Source organism: Arvicola amphibius, chromosome 9, assembly GCF_903992535.2.
Source record: "Arvicola amphibius chromosome 9, mArvAmp1.2, whole genome shotgun sequence".
Classification (NCBI taxonomy): domain Eukaryota; kingdom Metazoa; phylum Chordata; class Mammalia; order Rodentia; family Cricetidae; genus Arvicola; species Arvicola amphibius.
Genome location: NC_052055.2, coordinates 124,192,284 through 124,208,829, shown reverse-complemented (window position 1 = coordinate 124,208,829; position 16,546 = coordinate 124,192,284). Strand labels below are relative to the sequence as shown.

At 53.8% G+C, this 16,546-nt stretch overlaps 4 protein-coding genes across 8 annotated transcripts in view; 1 reads left to right on the top strand and 3 right to left on the bottom strand.

The window, feature by feature from the left end:
- Window positions 1–16,546, bottom strand: part of LOC119822487 (H-2 class I histocompatibility antigen, L-D alpha chain-like) — a 741,986-nt gene that overhangs the window by 206,859 nt on the left and 518,581 nt on the right. The gene's annotated exons all lie outside the window — the stretch shown is intronic.
- On the top strand, window positions 1,026–2,896 carry Mpig6b (megakaryocyte and platelet inhibitory receptor G6b). 4 transcript variants are annotated; one of them, XM_038341904.1, is made up of 6 exons: window positions 1,026–1,097; window positions 1,334–1,666; window positions 1,822–1,912; window positions 2,285–2,331; window positions 2,475–2,551; window positions 2,792–2,896. In XM_038341904.1, the coding sequence occupies exons 1-6, from the start codon at window positions 1,037–1,039 to the stop codon at window positions 2,894–2,896; spliced, it is 714 nt and encodes a 237-aa protein (XP_038197832.1). In that variant the 5' UTR covers window positions 1,026–1,036. The 4 variants fall into 4 exon arrangements, with proteins under 4 accessions (XP_038197832.1, XP_038197834.1, XP_038197836.1 ...); XM_038341906.1 differs by lacking the exon at window positions 2,285–2,331 and having other exon boundaries at window positions 1,822–1,915; window positions 2,455–2,551; XM_038341908.1 differs by lacking the exons at window positions 1,822–1,912; window positions 2,285–2,331.
- On the bottom strand, window positions 4,625–7,615 carry Ddah2 (dimethylarginine dimethylaminohydrolase 2). The gene is made up of 7 exons (XM_038341883.1): window positions 7,429–7,615; window positions 6,247–6,605; window positions 6,003–6,102; window positions 5,799–5,872; window positions 5,580–5,699; window positions 5,094–5,243; window positions 4,625–4,933 (listed from the first exon to the last, which is right to left on the bottom strand). The coding sequence occupies exons 2-7, from the start codon at window positions 6,541–6,543 to the stop codon at window positions 4,817–4,819; spliced, it is 858 nt and encodes a 285-aa protein (XP_038197811.1). The 5' UTR covers window positions 6,544–6,605; window positions 7,429–7,615; the 3' UTR covers window positions 4,625–4,816.
- Window positions 8,033–16,339, bottom strand: Clic1 (chloride intracellular channel 1). Of its 2 annotated transcripts, XM_038341894.1 has the most exons (7): window positions 16,199–16,339; window positions 15,488–15,639; window positions 13,394–13,503; window positions 13,102–13,227; window positions 12,886–12,992; window positions 10,594–10,775; window positions 8,033–8,362 (listed from the first exon to the last, which is right to left on the bottom strand). In XM_038341894.1, the coding sequence occupies exons 2-7, from the start codon at window positions 15,524–15,526 to the stop codon at window positions 8,201–8,203; spliced, it is 726 nt and encodes a 241-aa protein (XP_038197822.1). In that variant the 5' UTR covers window positions 15,527–15,639; window positions 16,199–16,339; the 3' UTR covers window positions 8,033–8,200. The 2 variants fall into 2 exon arrangements, with proteins under 2 accessions (XP_038197822.1, XP_038197821.1); XM_038341893.1 differs by lacking the exon at window positions 16,199–16,339 and having other exon boundaries at window positions 15,488–15,740.

The window sequence follows — 16,546 nt, the reverse complement described above, 5'->3', positions numbered from 1 at the left end:
GGTACCTCCCTCCCTGTTTGTACCCAGCTCGCCAGAAAGAAAGACCAGAGGTGGAGAGGGTCCAAGCAAGCCTGGGTAGGGACGGGAGATGAGGGAGGGGGATGGGAGAGAGGACAGGCGTCACTAGTGGCCAACTCCATTTTGGATCTTGGTTTTAGGACCCACAGAGGGCCCCACTGCTCTACAGGGCATCAGAAAAGCCTCTGTGACTTAAACAGCCACAGTGCCAGCTCCTGCTGCTTTCTAGGAAGTGGGCAGTGGGTTGTTGCCCGAGCTGATCGTCAACTTGGGTCCCTGGGGGGACATTGATCAGGAACATGCAAGTAGAAATTGATGAAAGGGACTGGATTTATGTAGATTTATTCCTAATCCTGCTTCCAACTGATGCTCAGCCCCGGGGATAAAGGCTTGTGACATCACGTAGGGTTTCTGTGATATCACAGAGGCAAGCAGGGCTGAGGCTGTAGATCCTGAAGGACCACACCAAAATGCAAAGGATGCTCTCACACCACTGGGTTTGGGAGGAGCACCTTGGGTAGGGAGGAACACTGTGGGCACTCAGAGGTGAGACAGGAACTAAGATAAGAGCAGATGTAATAATAATGTCATGCCCTGAGCATTCCCGTGTGTCATCTGTTGTTTCGGGTGTCCTCAGTGTATTTATTTGGTTCTCACATGCTTTTATCTCCATTTTCCTGATGAGGTGACTTGTTCACATCACCCAGCTACTATGTGGCAAAATCAGGATTTGAACTCAGGAAGCTGAGCTTCAGAATTTGTGGTACTCGGGGGTCATGCTAGTTTGAGAAAATAAAAGCCTAAAGCCTATGCAAAAGGTCCTGAGCTTTGAAAGATTTAAGACTGCTAGTTGGTTTGTGAGAATTCCTCGAGGGATCCAGGAATTGGCGGAGTGCCTCACGCTTGCTCTTATCTGAGCCCCCTGCTCGCAGTAGCAGTAGCCCTATCCCTGCCCCTCTGCTTCCCTCTCCGGTCTCCCTGCTGATTCACTCCCGCCTCTGCCTACCACATCCTAAACATGGCCCTGGTTCTTCAGCTGCTGCCTCTGTTGCTCTCAAAGGTCCAGGGGGATCCCGAGGGTAGGCCATCCCTGGGGAGCTGTGATGGGCCGGGAAAGACTGAGGCAGGCTAGGGTTGCCTGTGGAGGGGGCTGTGTATAAGATCCAGAATGGTAGAAGGGCAGAGTAGAGGAAAGAAGGTGTGGGAGCGGGGGGGGGGGGGGGGGGGGGGGGGGGGGGGAGGGGAGAAAGACAGAGGCAGAGAGATCTAGCCTGGTAAACTAGCCCTAACCGCCCACTTCCCCCACTTTCCCTAGTTTCTCTGGAGGGCAGCCCTGGGGACCGGGTGAATCTCTCCTGCATAGGGGTCTCAGATCCCACTCGCTGGGCTTGGGCGCCTAGTTTCCCTGAGTGCAAGGGCCTGTCCAGAGGGCGCCGTCCGATCCTGTGGGCCTCGTCCCCAAATGTGTACGCACACTTCTCTGGCCGCCTGCGGTCCCTGGACACTGGTATCAAGCGGCTGGAGCTACTGCTGAGCGCCGGGGATTCTGGCACCTTTTTCTGCAAAGGGCGCCAAGAGAATGAGAGCCGCACGGTGCTTCAAGTGTTGGGGGACAAGGCAGACTGCAAGATTTCAGGATCTACCCACGGTAGGTCGAGGACCAGATGCCGAGGGGCACTTAGTTTGGACACTCACCCTGCACCAAATGTGGGGGGGGGAGTCTTGTAGAGCGGGAGAGCTAGTAGGATCCTGTGGTCTTACCCCTGACCTCGGCATCCCTCCCTGCCTCACGCATCTCCCCAGGTTCCGGGTATCCCAAGGTCCTGATTGCTCTGCTGGGCGTTGGGCTGGTGCTGGGACTGGGTGCCTCGGGCTTGGTCTGGTGGCGGCGCAGGTGAGCATGGGAGGCGGAGCCTGGCTTAATATAGGGTGTGACCAGTCAGGGCGGGGGGGGGGGACAGAAAGAGGTGGGAGAGAACCCTAACCTAAGCAAAGAACAAGAAGTATCGGGAGGCTTGGCGGTGGTTTGAAGAAAACGAGAGGCTCAGCCCTTGGGTGCTAGGCTACAGGCTGGTGTAGACGGCCCAGGCTGCGGGAACCAAACTAGAAGGGCAGAAAGCCGGGCGAGTGGGCGGGACCAGGTTCCGGAGGAGCCTAAGTTGTTTTGCTGGTCCGAGACTGCAGTTTGTAGAGTTCTCATTGGCGCCGCCTGCGGCCGGGGAACCAGTAGGGCGAGATTGGTGACTCTCCAAGGACTTCCTTACAGGCACTCGTCCCCGCCCCCGCCCTTGCCTCGACCACTCCCCACATTTGGTGAGATTAACTGCACCCCATTCCCCCCTCTCCTACCCGAGCAATCCCTAACCCTGAATTCTTGAGTCTGAGTCCTTGCCGGGAGCAGACAAAGTTGGCCATTTTCTCTTCACCCTTCAACTCTGTCCCTCTCTCCCACTCAGCTCCAGTCAGAAATGCTGAGCCGCAGCGGCCTTTAGAACAGGAGTCCAAGATCTCAGGCCACGTGGACCAGGAGCCGGTAAGGGCCTGGGGATAGGAACGCGGCAGGCCAGAATCCCGGAGGAAAGGGGGTCAAAAAAGAAGCCTAGCTAGGTTGCAGTTGAGCAGCCATGGAATCCCAGGACTCTGGAGGTTTAAGCAGGAGGTTAGAGCCCAAACTTGCTACACACTCTCCGCTGCACACGGAGGCGGAGGGTTGATTCTAAACTAAGGGGTCAGATTGCAGAGACCATCTGCCTTCCCCCTCTACCTCCTTCAGAGTCTGCACTATGCTGATCTGGACCACTCCGCCCTCGGGAGGCACCGCCGGACGTCCACAGTGGTTCCTGGTGATGCCTCCACTGTTTATGCGGTTGTAGTTTAAAAGGAGGCCCTCGTTCGCCACGCCCTCCAATCCGGGGCTTCCCTTCTCTACACAACCTCCTCAGCTGGAGGGGGAGGCACCATGGACAGAGGCACTCGCCTGCGTCTGGATACTTGCGGAGTGGGTCTGCCAGCTTTTTGGCTTTTTCAGCCACTCCCATCTCTCCTATAATGTCTTTCCTTCATTTAAAGATGATCAAGCTGTCTGTCTAGGTTTTAACTCCCAAATAGATATCCTCTCTGCTCCGTCTTCTTTTCCAAATAAGCATTTTGAACTTCAGGCATACATCCGGCCTCATTTCCCTGCCTAACTCCATCCCTGTGCTTACGAGCTGCAGCTGCTGTCTGTAAGGCTGCCAGGGATGTCCTAGCCAGCATGATAGTGTTCACAGACGTGGCCTTAGATCACCCCTCTCTAAACCCTGGTTTACTTTGTTGCTGCAATCTTTCTTCTAGACGTCCTGCCATTCTGTTTGCCTCTTTCTTTCTCCTCCTTACTTCCTCTTGTAGGAAGCTAGCCAACCCTCAGCCCCCTTCCCTCCAACCCAGACCTCAGTCCTAGTACACCCTGTCCAGCTGGCCTCAGGCATATTTTGCTCAAGGCCTATCAAACCTGACTCTCAGCCATTTCCCAAGCTATCTATCCCCTGGGCCCTCCTCCGCATTCTTGTGACCAACCCAAGTTGCCCAAGCCAGAAACTGGGAGTCAGGGCACACCAACTCCTCTCCCACACAGGGACACCTAGCTCTTCATCTTTCCTGTAGCAGAAGCTGGCTTTGAACTCCTGATCCCCTTGCGTCCACCTTCAGTGCTTGAGTTACAGTGACAGCAGGCATGTACCACACCAGGCCTTGCGTCTGTCACTGTCAAACCTGTACCTGTCTCCATGTCTGCCGCCACTAGAATGTACTTTCGTCATTGCTGCGTGGGTGTCCCCCAGTCCCGTCTCATCCTCCTGCCCTCCCGAGTGGCCACCGCTGCTCCACTCCCGAGGCTTTGGGTCCACATGCTGCGGCACTTTGTGTACCAGACTTATCTGTCATTTCCTGTGCACACGTGCCCACCTTAGATTCTCCACAATTTTCTCCCTACAATATTCATCATCCCGGTGAAGTAAATTCCATCTTCTGGATTCCTTTTCCTTCTTCCTCACTGGGATAATTATTTATCCTTGGGATTTCACTCAAATGTAGCCTTTTCTAGGATTCCAATCCTCACCCCAAATGCTCACCCAGTCCTGCACAAAACTTGAGGCACTAGAAACACCCTGATTTTCCTCATCCGAACAGACTCCCGAAAATTATCCCAGCATAACATATCTGCCAAATTATAAGAAATTAATGGGAACTATGAGTTTCCGGACATCAGGAGATAAACCCTTTCGAATCACTGTGAAAGCCACAGTCCATGAACAAATGTGTGTCTGGAAAACACTGTTCTTCATCAAACAAAGGAGGACAGGTAATCCATCAGCGTCTGAATCATTGGACATTTAGGTGAAGTCAGAAAATGACCCACCCATGCGTGGAATCCCCTTTTCTGCCCTGGGTGTACTCCCCACAACAATCTCTTGTCCCTCTTTGTACCTGAGCTCTGTGGCAGGGCCAGGAGTGAGCCACACAAAGAGGAGGGTTTTAAAGAGTCTTCCTCCCCAGCACTGACCCCAGCTTCAGGTTTCGGCCCCACCCCATCCCTTTGTCCCAGTGAGACACCAGCCACAACCCTACCTAAAAGGCCAATTTTCTTTTATTGGTTCTGACAAAGAGGACTCACCCAATGGCTCCTATTCTTTGTTTCACACTAAGCCCTCCCTTGTCCTGGGGCCTCTCCCCACCACTACCTACCTCCCATCCTCTGCTACCTGATTCTACCCCCTAAACGGCTCTATTCCTGGCCAGTTGGAGCCCCACGCCCATGCCCTCAGCAGTGGGGACGTGTGCTGAGCACCAGACAGAGGGAACTGAGTCCAGCGCCGGCCTTCTCCAGTTCTGAGCAGGATACTGGCACCAGGGTGACGTCAGAGAGCTTCTGCAGAGCCTGTGGGGAGGACACCGCAGGTGTTTTGATACCAGAGCCAGGCTGCCCTCAGGCCAGTTCTACTGACCCCACCCAGGCTTCTGCAGAAAGGCTCCCTGCATTCCTCCACCGGGAAAGACAGGCTTCTTTCTCTGGTTGGTGGAGTTTTCCCCTCCCTCACCTCCTGGCTGTTGGGCAGGTCCCCACCTCCACGGTGCAGGAGGAAAGGAGTGGTACCAGGTAACCCAGGACGGAGAAATAGACAGTCAGCAGCCGCGTCATCGGGGAGGGTCAGAGAGGCGTAGGGGTGATCAGTCAGCACTGCCATTGCCTAGAGAGAAGAGAAGAGCTGACCGAACATAAAGAAGAGGCTTGGGACAAGGGTTACATTTGTGAGATAATGATTTCAAGCATATAACACGGGCTGTGTCAGACATTGTCGGTTTCAAGGTCTCAGGCACTTTAGCTACCATTTACTTTTGCAGCTCCTCCCCAACTCTTCCGTACCCCTTGTTTACTAGGGTGTCCTTTTGTGTTTGACAAACGTCTTAGTGAGGACAAGAGCTGAGAGCAATTCCCAGAGCTAGCCAGATTCCCTGCCGCCCCTCCTCTGAGTCACGCCCACTTTGTTGGCCACGCCTTCGCCACCAGACCAGCCCCGCCTCACCCTGACAGCCTTTTGGGCAGCCTCGCTGCTTCCAGCCACGACAGTGCGGGGTCCCCCCATGCCGCAGAGGCCGCGCAGGTGCGAGGCTCCGGACACTGGCACGGTAGAGACAGCGAAGTCCTAGAGAGAGCAGAAGGATTTAGGAGTGCGTAAGGAGCCCAGATCGAGCCCTCTGGCTCACTGGCAGCGCTCCCTCCCCAAGCTATTCTGGTTCCTCACCCGGAACGTGTCTGCCACGATCTCAGCTCCTCGGTGATTGGTCCACTTGGAGAGCCCTACGAAAAACTCCCGGCCTGAATCCGGGAGGACACGGAGGTTTGAAGGCTAGAGTGAGTTTGGAATCAAGACCTGAGATCTCCTAATCTCCCAAACTCTGCTTCCTTGTGCCAAGTCCCCAGGGGCGCTGGCCATCTGTAGCCTCACCTGTGAAGAGGACGTCGGTGCCGTCCAGAGTCGCGTTCTCGTCCCCCATCTCCACAATCCGGAGCCCCAAGTCCTGGAGGGCTTGGCGAACTCCATCAACCTTGGAGAAGAGAGCGCCGGCTGAGCCACTCTCATTCCCTATTTCCTGCCAATCCCAGACATCCAGCCTCCTCCCCACGACCGCCACCCCCACCCTGCGCGCGTGTAATCCTGTCCTCCAACACACCCGCACCCTGCCGCTCACCTCAGGCCTACGCGCTGGGCTCCAGGGCCGCGTGATTAGGGCCGTGTCTCCTTGGATCACGGCCGTGTCACCAAGCAGTGGTCCCAGTGGCAGTGATTCCTCGGGAGGCAGTTCAAGCAGCTGCAGCCCTAGTCGTTGCCTCAGTTTACCTCCTAGTACTCCATGCTCCCTTTGAGCTTTAGCCAGGTCCAGAGCCGGAAGACCAGCCCCCGCGCCCTCCCCGGATGCCAGGCTCTCGGGGACACCCCGGATCAGGGCATGGGAACAGCGACCCAGCCCCTCCCCCGGCGTCCCCATCCCATCCACACAGATGCCCCTTCCAGCCAAGCTGATTTCTGTTTTCTCTTTACTTCACTTGTCTGGGAGAAGAGACAGAAAGGGAGAGGATAGAAGAGAAAGACATGCAAAGAAGAGAAGAGGGGAAGTGTTAAAAGCTCCTGGGTCTTTCTCCGGCCCTCTCCAGGCGCCCCTCCCACTCTGCCCCACCCCCTCCAGGCCTCTTTGCCCTGTGGACCCTGCTCAGCTTCCTTTCAGCTGAGATCTGCTTTAAGAGGCGCCCAGAGAACAAGACTTGGATCCTTAATCTCCCAAACACCTGTTGCCCCTGCTCGGGGGCTCCGCTAGGTCCCTGCCCCGCGCCCCTCCTGGCAGCCGCTAGGATGCGCTCACTCCCCAAAAATGCGGCGGCCCCGCCCCCTTAACCCTCAGCTGCTCGCAGCAGGAGGGACTTGAAGTCCTGCCCGAGACCCTCAGAGGTTATGGGACTGGAAAAGAAAGCTGGGTATTGAGTCGGGGCTTGGGATGTGGAAGTCCTGAATGCTCAAAGGAGAAAGGAGGAGAGGGACCACGAGGAGAAATTGAGTCTAAGGAGTTAAGCATCCTCCCTCTCCACCCTGGCTGGTCACGTTGCCCTTCGAGCGACCCAGTATACACCAGACTTAGTCCCGGAGGACTGGGAGAGGTCTTAAACAAAATCCGGAGGGCGGGGAAACGGGGGGCGTGGAACCACTCCTGGCTTCAGAACTCGGTACCCCTGTCCATCTTCCACCAAAGTCTACCCCGCCCAGCTCCTCATTCAAGTGCAGGCTATTCGCACACTCCGTCCGGTGCAGGCACCGACCCAGCACCCCCAAACTCCAGCCTCTCCGTACCGTTCGGGGACAGCCCCCTCTCCAGACTCACCAGCGGCCACCTCCACTCACGCAGCGCTGTGATTTCGGCCTTGGCCCCACCCCCAGAGGAGAGAGTTGATGAAGATGGGAGCCCGAGTCTTCAAGCGGAGGAGACTGGGAGCTTGGGCTTTTGAGGGGTTCCCTGGGTAGACGAGCTCACAGACGGCGATGGGGCGGGGGCGCAATGGTCTGGCGGCTCCGGGGCATTGTCTAAGCGGGACGGGGAGGGACCTCCCAAGACCACGCCCATTCCGCCCTGCTAGGCCGCGCCCATTCCTCCAGGACTGTGAGCCCACCCCCACCCCCCCACCCCGAACTCCGGCACCGCCCCATGAGCGCTGCCCAGGCCCACTCAGATCAGGCTGGCCCTGGCTACGGGGCTGCAAACAAGACATGGACCACGAAACAGCCCTCTAACGGACGGATGCAGAACATGGCAGCCCCTGCACAAACACTCCCCTCCTTAATTCCTGGTAGATGCCCCGAGCTTAAATAAGATCATTATTACCCTTCCCCTCTACACTTTAAGTCCTCTTTGTGTAAAAAAACAACACTAGATTTTCGTTCTGTATTTTATTACCGAAATACATTGTCTTACCCCCCACCCCCACTCCACAATAAAAATCTTACCCTTGTAGCCTATGCTTTCCCCCACTTCTCCCCCAGCCCCACACAAGTGCCCCGGATTTCCTGACACTGGCTCTTCTGGAGTGTTCATCAGGCAGCCTCCCAGAGCCTCTATGGAGAGCACAGAAGTGGGCGAGGGAGCCTTAAAAAGCTGCTCATTTCAGGGCCTTGGCCACTTGCTCATAGGCCAGCTCTATCTCCTCGTCGTCTGGACAGGTGGAGGCGAATTCTTCCCGAGCATAAGCGTTGGTCAAGTACCGATGAACTCCACGGAATGCCTCTGGGATGGTGAAGCCTCGGTACTTTTTACACACCACCTGGGGGTTAGAGAGAAGTCAGCGTGTTAGCCCCAGGGAAGACACGCTTGCTTTGCCCTGGAGCCGTTGGTCTTTCTCTTCCTCCCATCTGGCTTCAATTCTTAAGGGATGAATTTTTTGTTGCTGTTGTTTTGAGGCAGGTTCTCTCTATGTAACCCAGGCTGGCCCGATCTCCATAGCCTTCCTCCTCAGCCTGAGAGCTGGGAGCACAGGTACACACCGCTGTGGCTAGAGTCTTTAAATCTTTTAAATTTATTTTTATTTTATGTGGATGAGTGTTTTGCCTACATATATGGCGGTGCGCCATGTGTGTGCACTGTCTGTAAAGGCTAAAGGAGGGTGTCAGATCCTCTGGAGTGCATTACAGACAGTTGTTAGCTGCTGTGTGGGTGCTGAGAACTGAACCCGGGTCCCAAGGAAGAGTGGCCAGGGCTCTTAACTCCTGAGCCATCACTCCAGCCACATTAGATTTTCTTACTGACTTCTTCCTTCCTTCCTTCCTTCCTTCCTTCCTTTCTTTTTTTCTGAAGACAGAAATCTGCGTAGCCCTGATTGTCTTGGAACTCACTCTGTAGACCAGGCTGGCCTCGAACTCACAGAGGTCCGCCTGCCTCGGCCTCCCGAGTGCTGGGACTAAAGGTGTGTGCCACCACCGCCCAGTGCCTCTTGGGATCAAAGGCAAGCGCCACCACCACCCAGCTTCTTATCTAACCTGCCATTTGAAATCTCCAAGATGGCCAGCTCAACTTTTCATTTTCTCAAACCCAATTATTAATAGCCAGCTCCTTACCAGACCAACCTATTCTGTGGTTTAACTCTTCTCTTGATTAAAAAGAAGAGAAGCCAGACATGGTGGTGCACGCCTTTGATCCCAGCACTGGGAGGCAGAGGCAGGAGGATCTCTGTGTTTGAGGCCAGCCTGATCAACATAGCAAGTTCCAGGACAGCCAGAACTAACTGTCTCAAGAAACCAAAATAAATTTTAAAAATAGTAATGAGAGAGAGAGGCTAAAGCAATGGCTCAGTGGTGAAGAACGCCCACTACTCATGTCCGAGCCCAGAGCTTGATTTCCAGCACCCACATTGAATCTAACTCCCTGCACCTACACTCACAAATAATTAAATACACACACACGGTGTTGGGGGGCAGACACAGATAGGATAGGGATATGCTTAGCGCCCTGGATTCCATTTCTAACACACACACAAGGAGGAAAAGTTCATTAGCAAAGTGTAATATTATTTTTGTAGTGAATTTTGTCTTTTTTCATTTTATTTGATTTTTCAGGTCATATATTATTACCTTGATATGAATGTTTTATATTCGATTTGATTTCAACCTTTTTGTGGGCAAGAACTAATCAAACATATCTGGTTCCTCTCTCTCTCTCTCTCTCTCTCTCTCTCTCTCTCTCTCTCTCTCTCTCTCTTCCTTTTTTTAGCAGGGAGGAGACCATTGCCATTTGAAACAGGGTCTCATTCTGCAGCTAAGGCTGACTTCCAGCTCAGCCTGGAGAACGCTGAGGATCACTGGGATGAGCCACCTTGCCCAGCTCTCTCACCGCCTAGTGCTACTATCAGTCAGTCCATGGGGGAGGGATAATGGGCCTGTTTTACTAAGTTACACTGTAGCTTTAAGGCTATGACAAAAACATAGGAAAGGGCAACTTGTGTCTTCCTCGGGAGGAAATGGGAGGCCTGGGCTATACAGAGAGTTACTATGTAGACACGAGAGAATCCTGCTTTGTTTAAACTTGGGCTTTGGCAGGGATACAGATGCAGGAAAAGCCTTCTTAGAAGCAACCCTGGACACACACAGGCACTCACGCACACACACAGACACTCACAGAAAATCTGGAATGTCGCTACTGATCAGATACTGCACAGCCACGGCTTGTATTACTGATGGGATTCTCTTAATTGGGCAACAACTGCCAAGGGGTAGGCTGGCACCCTGGGCAGGGTCCACCATTGATAACAATCTACAGAAAGATGTCACCCTGGAGGCTGAGACTGCTGCACTCGGTAAAGGCACCTGCAGTCAGGTCAGGTGACTGAAGTTCAGTCTTGGGAATCCACATGGGGGAGGGAGAGAACCAACTCCCTCAAATTGTCTTGTGACTTCCATACCCCATTTGTGCCCCGCCCACTTACAATAAATGAAAGGTCATTTTAAAAAGTCTTCACCTGTACGCTCCATCCCACCCTCTCCTCCCACAGCGACCACCCACCTGCACAATGTGAAGCTTTGGCAACAGGTTACAGTCGGCCAGGGTCAGCTCATTGCCATCCAAGAACTTCCTCTGAGAGATGCCCTCATCTTCAGCGCTGGTCTCATCCACCTCTTCTGGGAGGGGGGATGTCAAGTAATTGTCTAGAACCTTCAGGGCTTTCAGGAGCCCCTTCTCTAGATCTGTGTGAGGGGGAAGATGATTAGAACCATAAACACTGGGGAAGACAGTCTGCCCAAGAAGAGCCGTCTAGCCATGAGGAACTAGCTCAGACCTAAAGCACCTGCTTAGCGTGAAACCCTGAATTTGATTAAAGAAACCAACAGCACCATGTGTGCTATTTTTTTTAATTTATTTATTATGTATACAATATTCTGTCTGTGTGTATATCTGCAGGCCAGAAGAGGGCACCAGACCCCTTTACAGATGGTTGTGAGCCACCATGTGGTTGCTGGGAATTGAACTCAGGACCTTTGGAAGTGCAGGCAATGCTCTTAACCTCTGAGCCATCTCTCCAGCTCCCCATGTGTGCTATTATTAAACTGTGTGTGTGAGATGCGTGTGTACATATGTCTGCATGTGTGAGGTCAGAAGTCCATATCCAGTGTTTTCCTCAACGGTGCCATCTTTTCTTACTTTTTAAAGGACTTATTTATATATTTTTGTTTCTGTGCATGCGTGTGAGCCTGTGGAGTATATGTATACCTTGTGTGTGCAGGAGCCTGAGGGGGCCAGAAAAGTGTTCAGATTCCTAGGAACCGGAATTACTGATACCTCTGAGCTACCATGTGGGTGCTGGGAACTAAACCCTGGTCCTCTGTAAGAGCACTGAGAGCTTTTAACCAGTGAGCCATCTTTCCAGTTCCCACTTTATTATATACAAGGTCTCTCCCTGAACTTAGAGCTTACCAATTAGACGAGACCAGCTGAACCGTCTCCATCCAAACCTCCTCCTACCTCTACCTCCCTAGCACCGGGATTATCGTAGTTGCCCATCATGCCTGGATTTTGACATGGGTGCTGGGCATCCAAACTCAGGGATGCATACTTGCATGTACAATATCCCCAGCCCCTGGCTTGGAATTTTCCTCCTGAACGCTAGATATTGAGTGTAGGGTTTCACACACTAGTTAAGCTCTATACCCGAAATCACACCTCAACCTCCTAGACTAATCAATCTATGAGCAAAGTCTCAGGTACTTCTCCTGTCAGCCCGGGAAATGGATATCACCCCCACTTCCAGATCTGGAAGCAGATTTAGAAGAACCCTCTCAGAATCAGTCCCCAGCTTCACCAAAAAGCAAAATAGTTATGCAAAAATAGTAAAAGAACTGTCTGGGTGCCTGGTAATTTGGCAACACATGTAGTGGTGTGTGCGGCACGCATGAGGGTGCACTTTAAAAATGAACTCTAGCTGGGCAGTGGTGGGCCATGCTTTTAATCCCAGCACCACTCGGGAGGCAGAGGCAGGCGGATCTCTGTGAGTGTGAGACCAGCCTGGTCTACAGAGTGAGTTCCAGGACAGGCTCCAAAGCTACAGAGAAACCCTGTATCAGTTTTTAAAAAAAGAAAAATCTGGGGCTGGAGAGATGGCTCAGAGGTTAAGAGCATTGCCTGCTCTTCCAAAGGTCCTGAGTTCAATTTCCAGCAACCACATGGTGGCTCACAACCATCTGTAATGAGGTCTGGTGCCCTCTTCTGGCCTGCAGACATACACACATACAGAATATTATTTATACAATAAAAAAAAAAAGAAAAGAAAAATCTGGTTGTGGGGCTGGAGAGATTAGTTAAGAGCACTTTTTTGCACACATGGGTCCACATTCAGGAAATACTCACATACATAAACATTCAGGAAATACTCACATACATAAAAATAAATAAAACTGCTGGGTGGTGGTGATGCATACCTTTATTCCCAGCACTAGGGAGGCAGAGGCAGGAGGGTTTCTGTGAGTTCGAGGCCAGCCTGGTATACAAGAACTAGTTCCAAGACAGCTAGTTACAGAGAAACCCTGTCTCGAAAAACAATAAATAAATAAATAAATAAATAAATATTAAATAAGGATAATAAATAAGATCTCAAAACATAAAACAAGAACCCCTCTAACCCCAAAAGTCCTAGCAGGGAGGCAGCAGGGAGGTTGAGGGGTAAAGCCACAGAAGAGGTTCAGAAGATGTCCAGGAGCATCTGTTCCATCTCCCTGACAGCCAGAATCCCAGGGACTCCTGGTGCCCCTCAACTCTAGGGTCTTCTTTCTAGGACCAAAGCCTCTGCCCCGAGAGACTCACTGTCATTGAGTGCCGGGTTTGAGTTCTTGATGTAGGCAGAAAACTTGGCAAATATGTCCAGCCCTGAGGTGTTGGACTCAGGGTTCAGAGCAGCCAGCTTTGGGTACCTGGAAGGCAGAGGGAGATAGTGAGCTCTTTCTGGAGGAGACTGCTCCCCACAGCCTTTGTTCTCCAAAGCCTCCCAGCCCTGTCTCCTCTTCTCAAGTAGCACTGTACCTGGGAGGACACAGCACGGCTTCCAGGAACTCCTCGATCTTGTTGGTGTCTGTGTGCACTTCAGTGCCATACAGCAGGAACGGGAGCTGTCCGCCTGGGCAAAGCTTCTGAACAGTCTCTGTCCGTCTGGAGAAGGGGCCGGGCATCAAGAGAGGAAAAGGGGGGTCAGAAGCAGAAACAGGGACATCGCGATGGAGGATTAGATTTGTCCCAGAAGGGCTCGTGTGGGTGAGCGCATGCATACATGTGCACATTGGCACAGGGATGTGTAGAGGAACAGAAGCGGGCCCACCTCTTGGTGTCCACGGTGGTCACGTTGAAGGTCACGCCCTTGAGCCAGAGCACCATGAACAGTCTCTGGGAGAAGGGACAGTTCCCAATCTTGGCCCCATCACTGCCAGCCTGCAAAGAAACCCCATCCAGCATTAGGCCTGGTGCACGGCACCCTTCCCAGGTCATTACCTATACATACATACACCATTATCCATACACCGCTATCTATACACCGCTATCCATACACACTAACTATCCATACACCGCTAACTATCCATACACCACTAACTATCCATACACCGCTAACTATCCATACACCACTAACTATCCATACACCGCTAACTATCTATACACCGCTGTCCATACACCACTAACTATCCATACACCGCTAACTATCCATACACCGCTAACTATCCATACAGCGCTGTACTGGCCAAGCCACCCCCTTACAGAGCTATTTTCCCCTTTGGGCCCAGGTCAAACCTAGGGAGAATCAATGGGTACATTTTCAGCAGAGGTAGACTCATGGCATCCCAGTGATGGGCAGGTGGGAGGCAGAGAGGAACAGTTAAACCATGACAAGCTTTGAGAATCCGAATCCACAAAGCAAGGAGTAGGGGGACTAGGTGGGGTTGGAACTGAATAGAGGATCCTGACTCCTGGATTCTAAGCAGAGCTGAGGAGGCGTGGGGTGTTGGAAACCAGGGTCCCCATTCACTGAACCTCTATCCAAGCTGTTTCTGGAAGTTGGGCGGGCACTCAAGAGGACCTAGACCTCACCTGAGAGATATGGAGGGCCTAACAAAGGGGGCAACTCTCTAATTGGATGCAGGTGACCTCATCCCCCAGGGGACACCTCCCCCATAGACTGAGGGTGATTCATCTCTGTGTCTTCTGGCCTCTGCAGCTTCCTTCCTGGCAAGGAAGTGGGGGCAGGGACCTATACAGAGAGGCTGAGGCAGCTGGGGATACCCTTATGTTCCCCAAACCTTCATCCTCTCTGCTGGTCCACCTAATTCATGCGCTCTCTGGTTCTCCCAGGTCCCCTCACAGGCCGTAGGGCCAGAATCTCTACAGCATCACTACACCCAGGAGTAAAAATAGCCCCTGGAGGCGAGTGTGAGGTGGGAACCACACCTAAGGGGCGGACCTAGGCTCCAGTTGACTTCCCCGGGCCAAGAACGAGGGAAAGGCTGCCAGGGAAACCCCAGCGAAAAGCAGAAACAGACAGAACACACACCGACACATAGGCAGGACACACCGACAAGATGAACAAGATGGGGGGAAGTAGTGAAAAGGGAGGCCCCAGAAGCGGAAGGTGGGGAGAAGGCGCACACAGGGAGACAGACTCCCAGGACGGGAGGGGCAGGTGCTGGAGGGCACAGGCCCGAGTGGGCGAGGAGGGCTGCAGCCAGCGGTTTGGTTTCCAAACCCAAAAGCGAGACCCGTTTCTCCTTGACCACACCCACAGAAGGAGGGGTGCTTTTTCTTCCACACCCATCAGCCCGGCATTTTCACCCAATCCAGGGGTCTCCCGGCCCCATCTTCATCAGTAACGATACTAAACTTTGATGTCCTTCCTGCCTTCTCTGGCTTCCCTCAGCCCAACGGTGCTGCTTCTTGAGAGCGCCTTTCCGTCTCTCTCTCGCTCTCTCTCTCTCTCTCTCTCTCTCTCTCTCTCTCTCTCTCTCTCTCTCTCTCTCTGTGTGTGTGCCCTATCTTTCTTTCTTTCTTAAGGCCACATGTCCTAGCCGATTCTCCTCTGACCTTCTCAAACCCGGCCACTGACCCTTTCTCGGTCCTGTCCTTAGGTCGTCTGGACCCCTGGACCCCACACCATACACGCCCACTCTCACTCCTGAAAACCCCCTTTTCTCCACTTTGTCTTCTTTGGGCTGCTGGAAACCTCTTCTACAAACTTTTCAGGGCGAGTCCAGAACTCTCATTACTGTCTCACAAGTCACCCCCTCCCCCAGCAATCCAGCCAGAGAGCACCGGGGATGGGGGTGGGGTCAGCGAGGAAAGGGGTTGGGGCATTAGGGATGGAGCTGAGGAAAGGGGAGGGTTGGCTTGCAGAAATTCTGAGGGTCGCCAAAGAAAGAGGTGTTCTTACCTTCACGAACAGTTCGACCTGAGGTTGTTCTTCGGCCATGGTTGCGTCGGGGACCAGGAAGCAGCCGTCGCTGGGGGAACTGGGAGGGGCCGGGACCAGGGAAGGCGGGTCTCACCAGTCGGGGATCCTCTCCTCCGGACTCAGGGCTGTTCCTTCGGCGCAACCCAAGTCCGATCAGACCCTTTCCTTCGCTCCGACCCGGCTCCCCACCGGCTCGGTGCACCCCACACCCAGCTTCTAACCACCTCGGGTCCCTCCCGTTTAGCTCAGGGAGCAGCTGACTCACCGGCCGGCCCCGCCCTGAGCCTGGGGAGGGGACCGGGGAGGGAGGGACTCGAGGATCGTGGGAGTGGGTCGGGGACACGAGAGGGAGAGAGGGGACTCGAGGGTCGTGGGAGTGGGTCGGGGGCAGGGGAGGGAGAGAGGGGACTCGAGGGTCGTGAGAGTGGGTCGGGGACACGAGAGGAAGGGACTCGAGGGTCGTGGGAGTGGGTCGGGGGCAGGGGAGGGAGAGAGGGGACTCGAGGGTCGTGGGAGTGGGTCGGGGGCAGGAGAGGGAGGGACTCGAGGGTCGTGGGAGTGGGTCGGGGGCAGGAGAGGGAGGGACTCGAGGGTCGTGGGAGTGGGCCGGGGACATAGACAGGCCTCCGGGACCAGGATAAGGCAGGGTGTTAGGAGGGAGGCCCGGGGGGAGCCCCTTGATTTTCTGACCTCGCCTCAGTTTTCCTCTCTTCATTAATGAAAAGGGTGGCCCACTCTGCCACAGGGAACCTTCACACTGGCGAACTGCCCACGAAGGTGCAGAAATGGGGTTTGAGGATGGAGGATGTAAGGGAGTTCTTTTTAGTTCCAGCCTGTCTTTTGGTTTGCTGGGACTCTGCTCTGTGTGTGCGCGCGTGTGCATGCCTGTGTGATATGGAAAAAGATACTGAGGTTGGGAATGTGGGCTGGGAGAGACCCAGCGAGAGGCCCAACTCAGGGAAACAGGAAGCTGAGCCCAGGCCTCGCCGCTCGGGGCGGTCCTCTGGACGCCTGTCAATGCTTAGACTTCCCCCATCC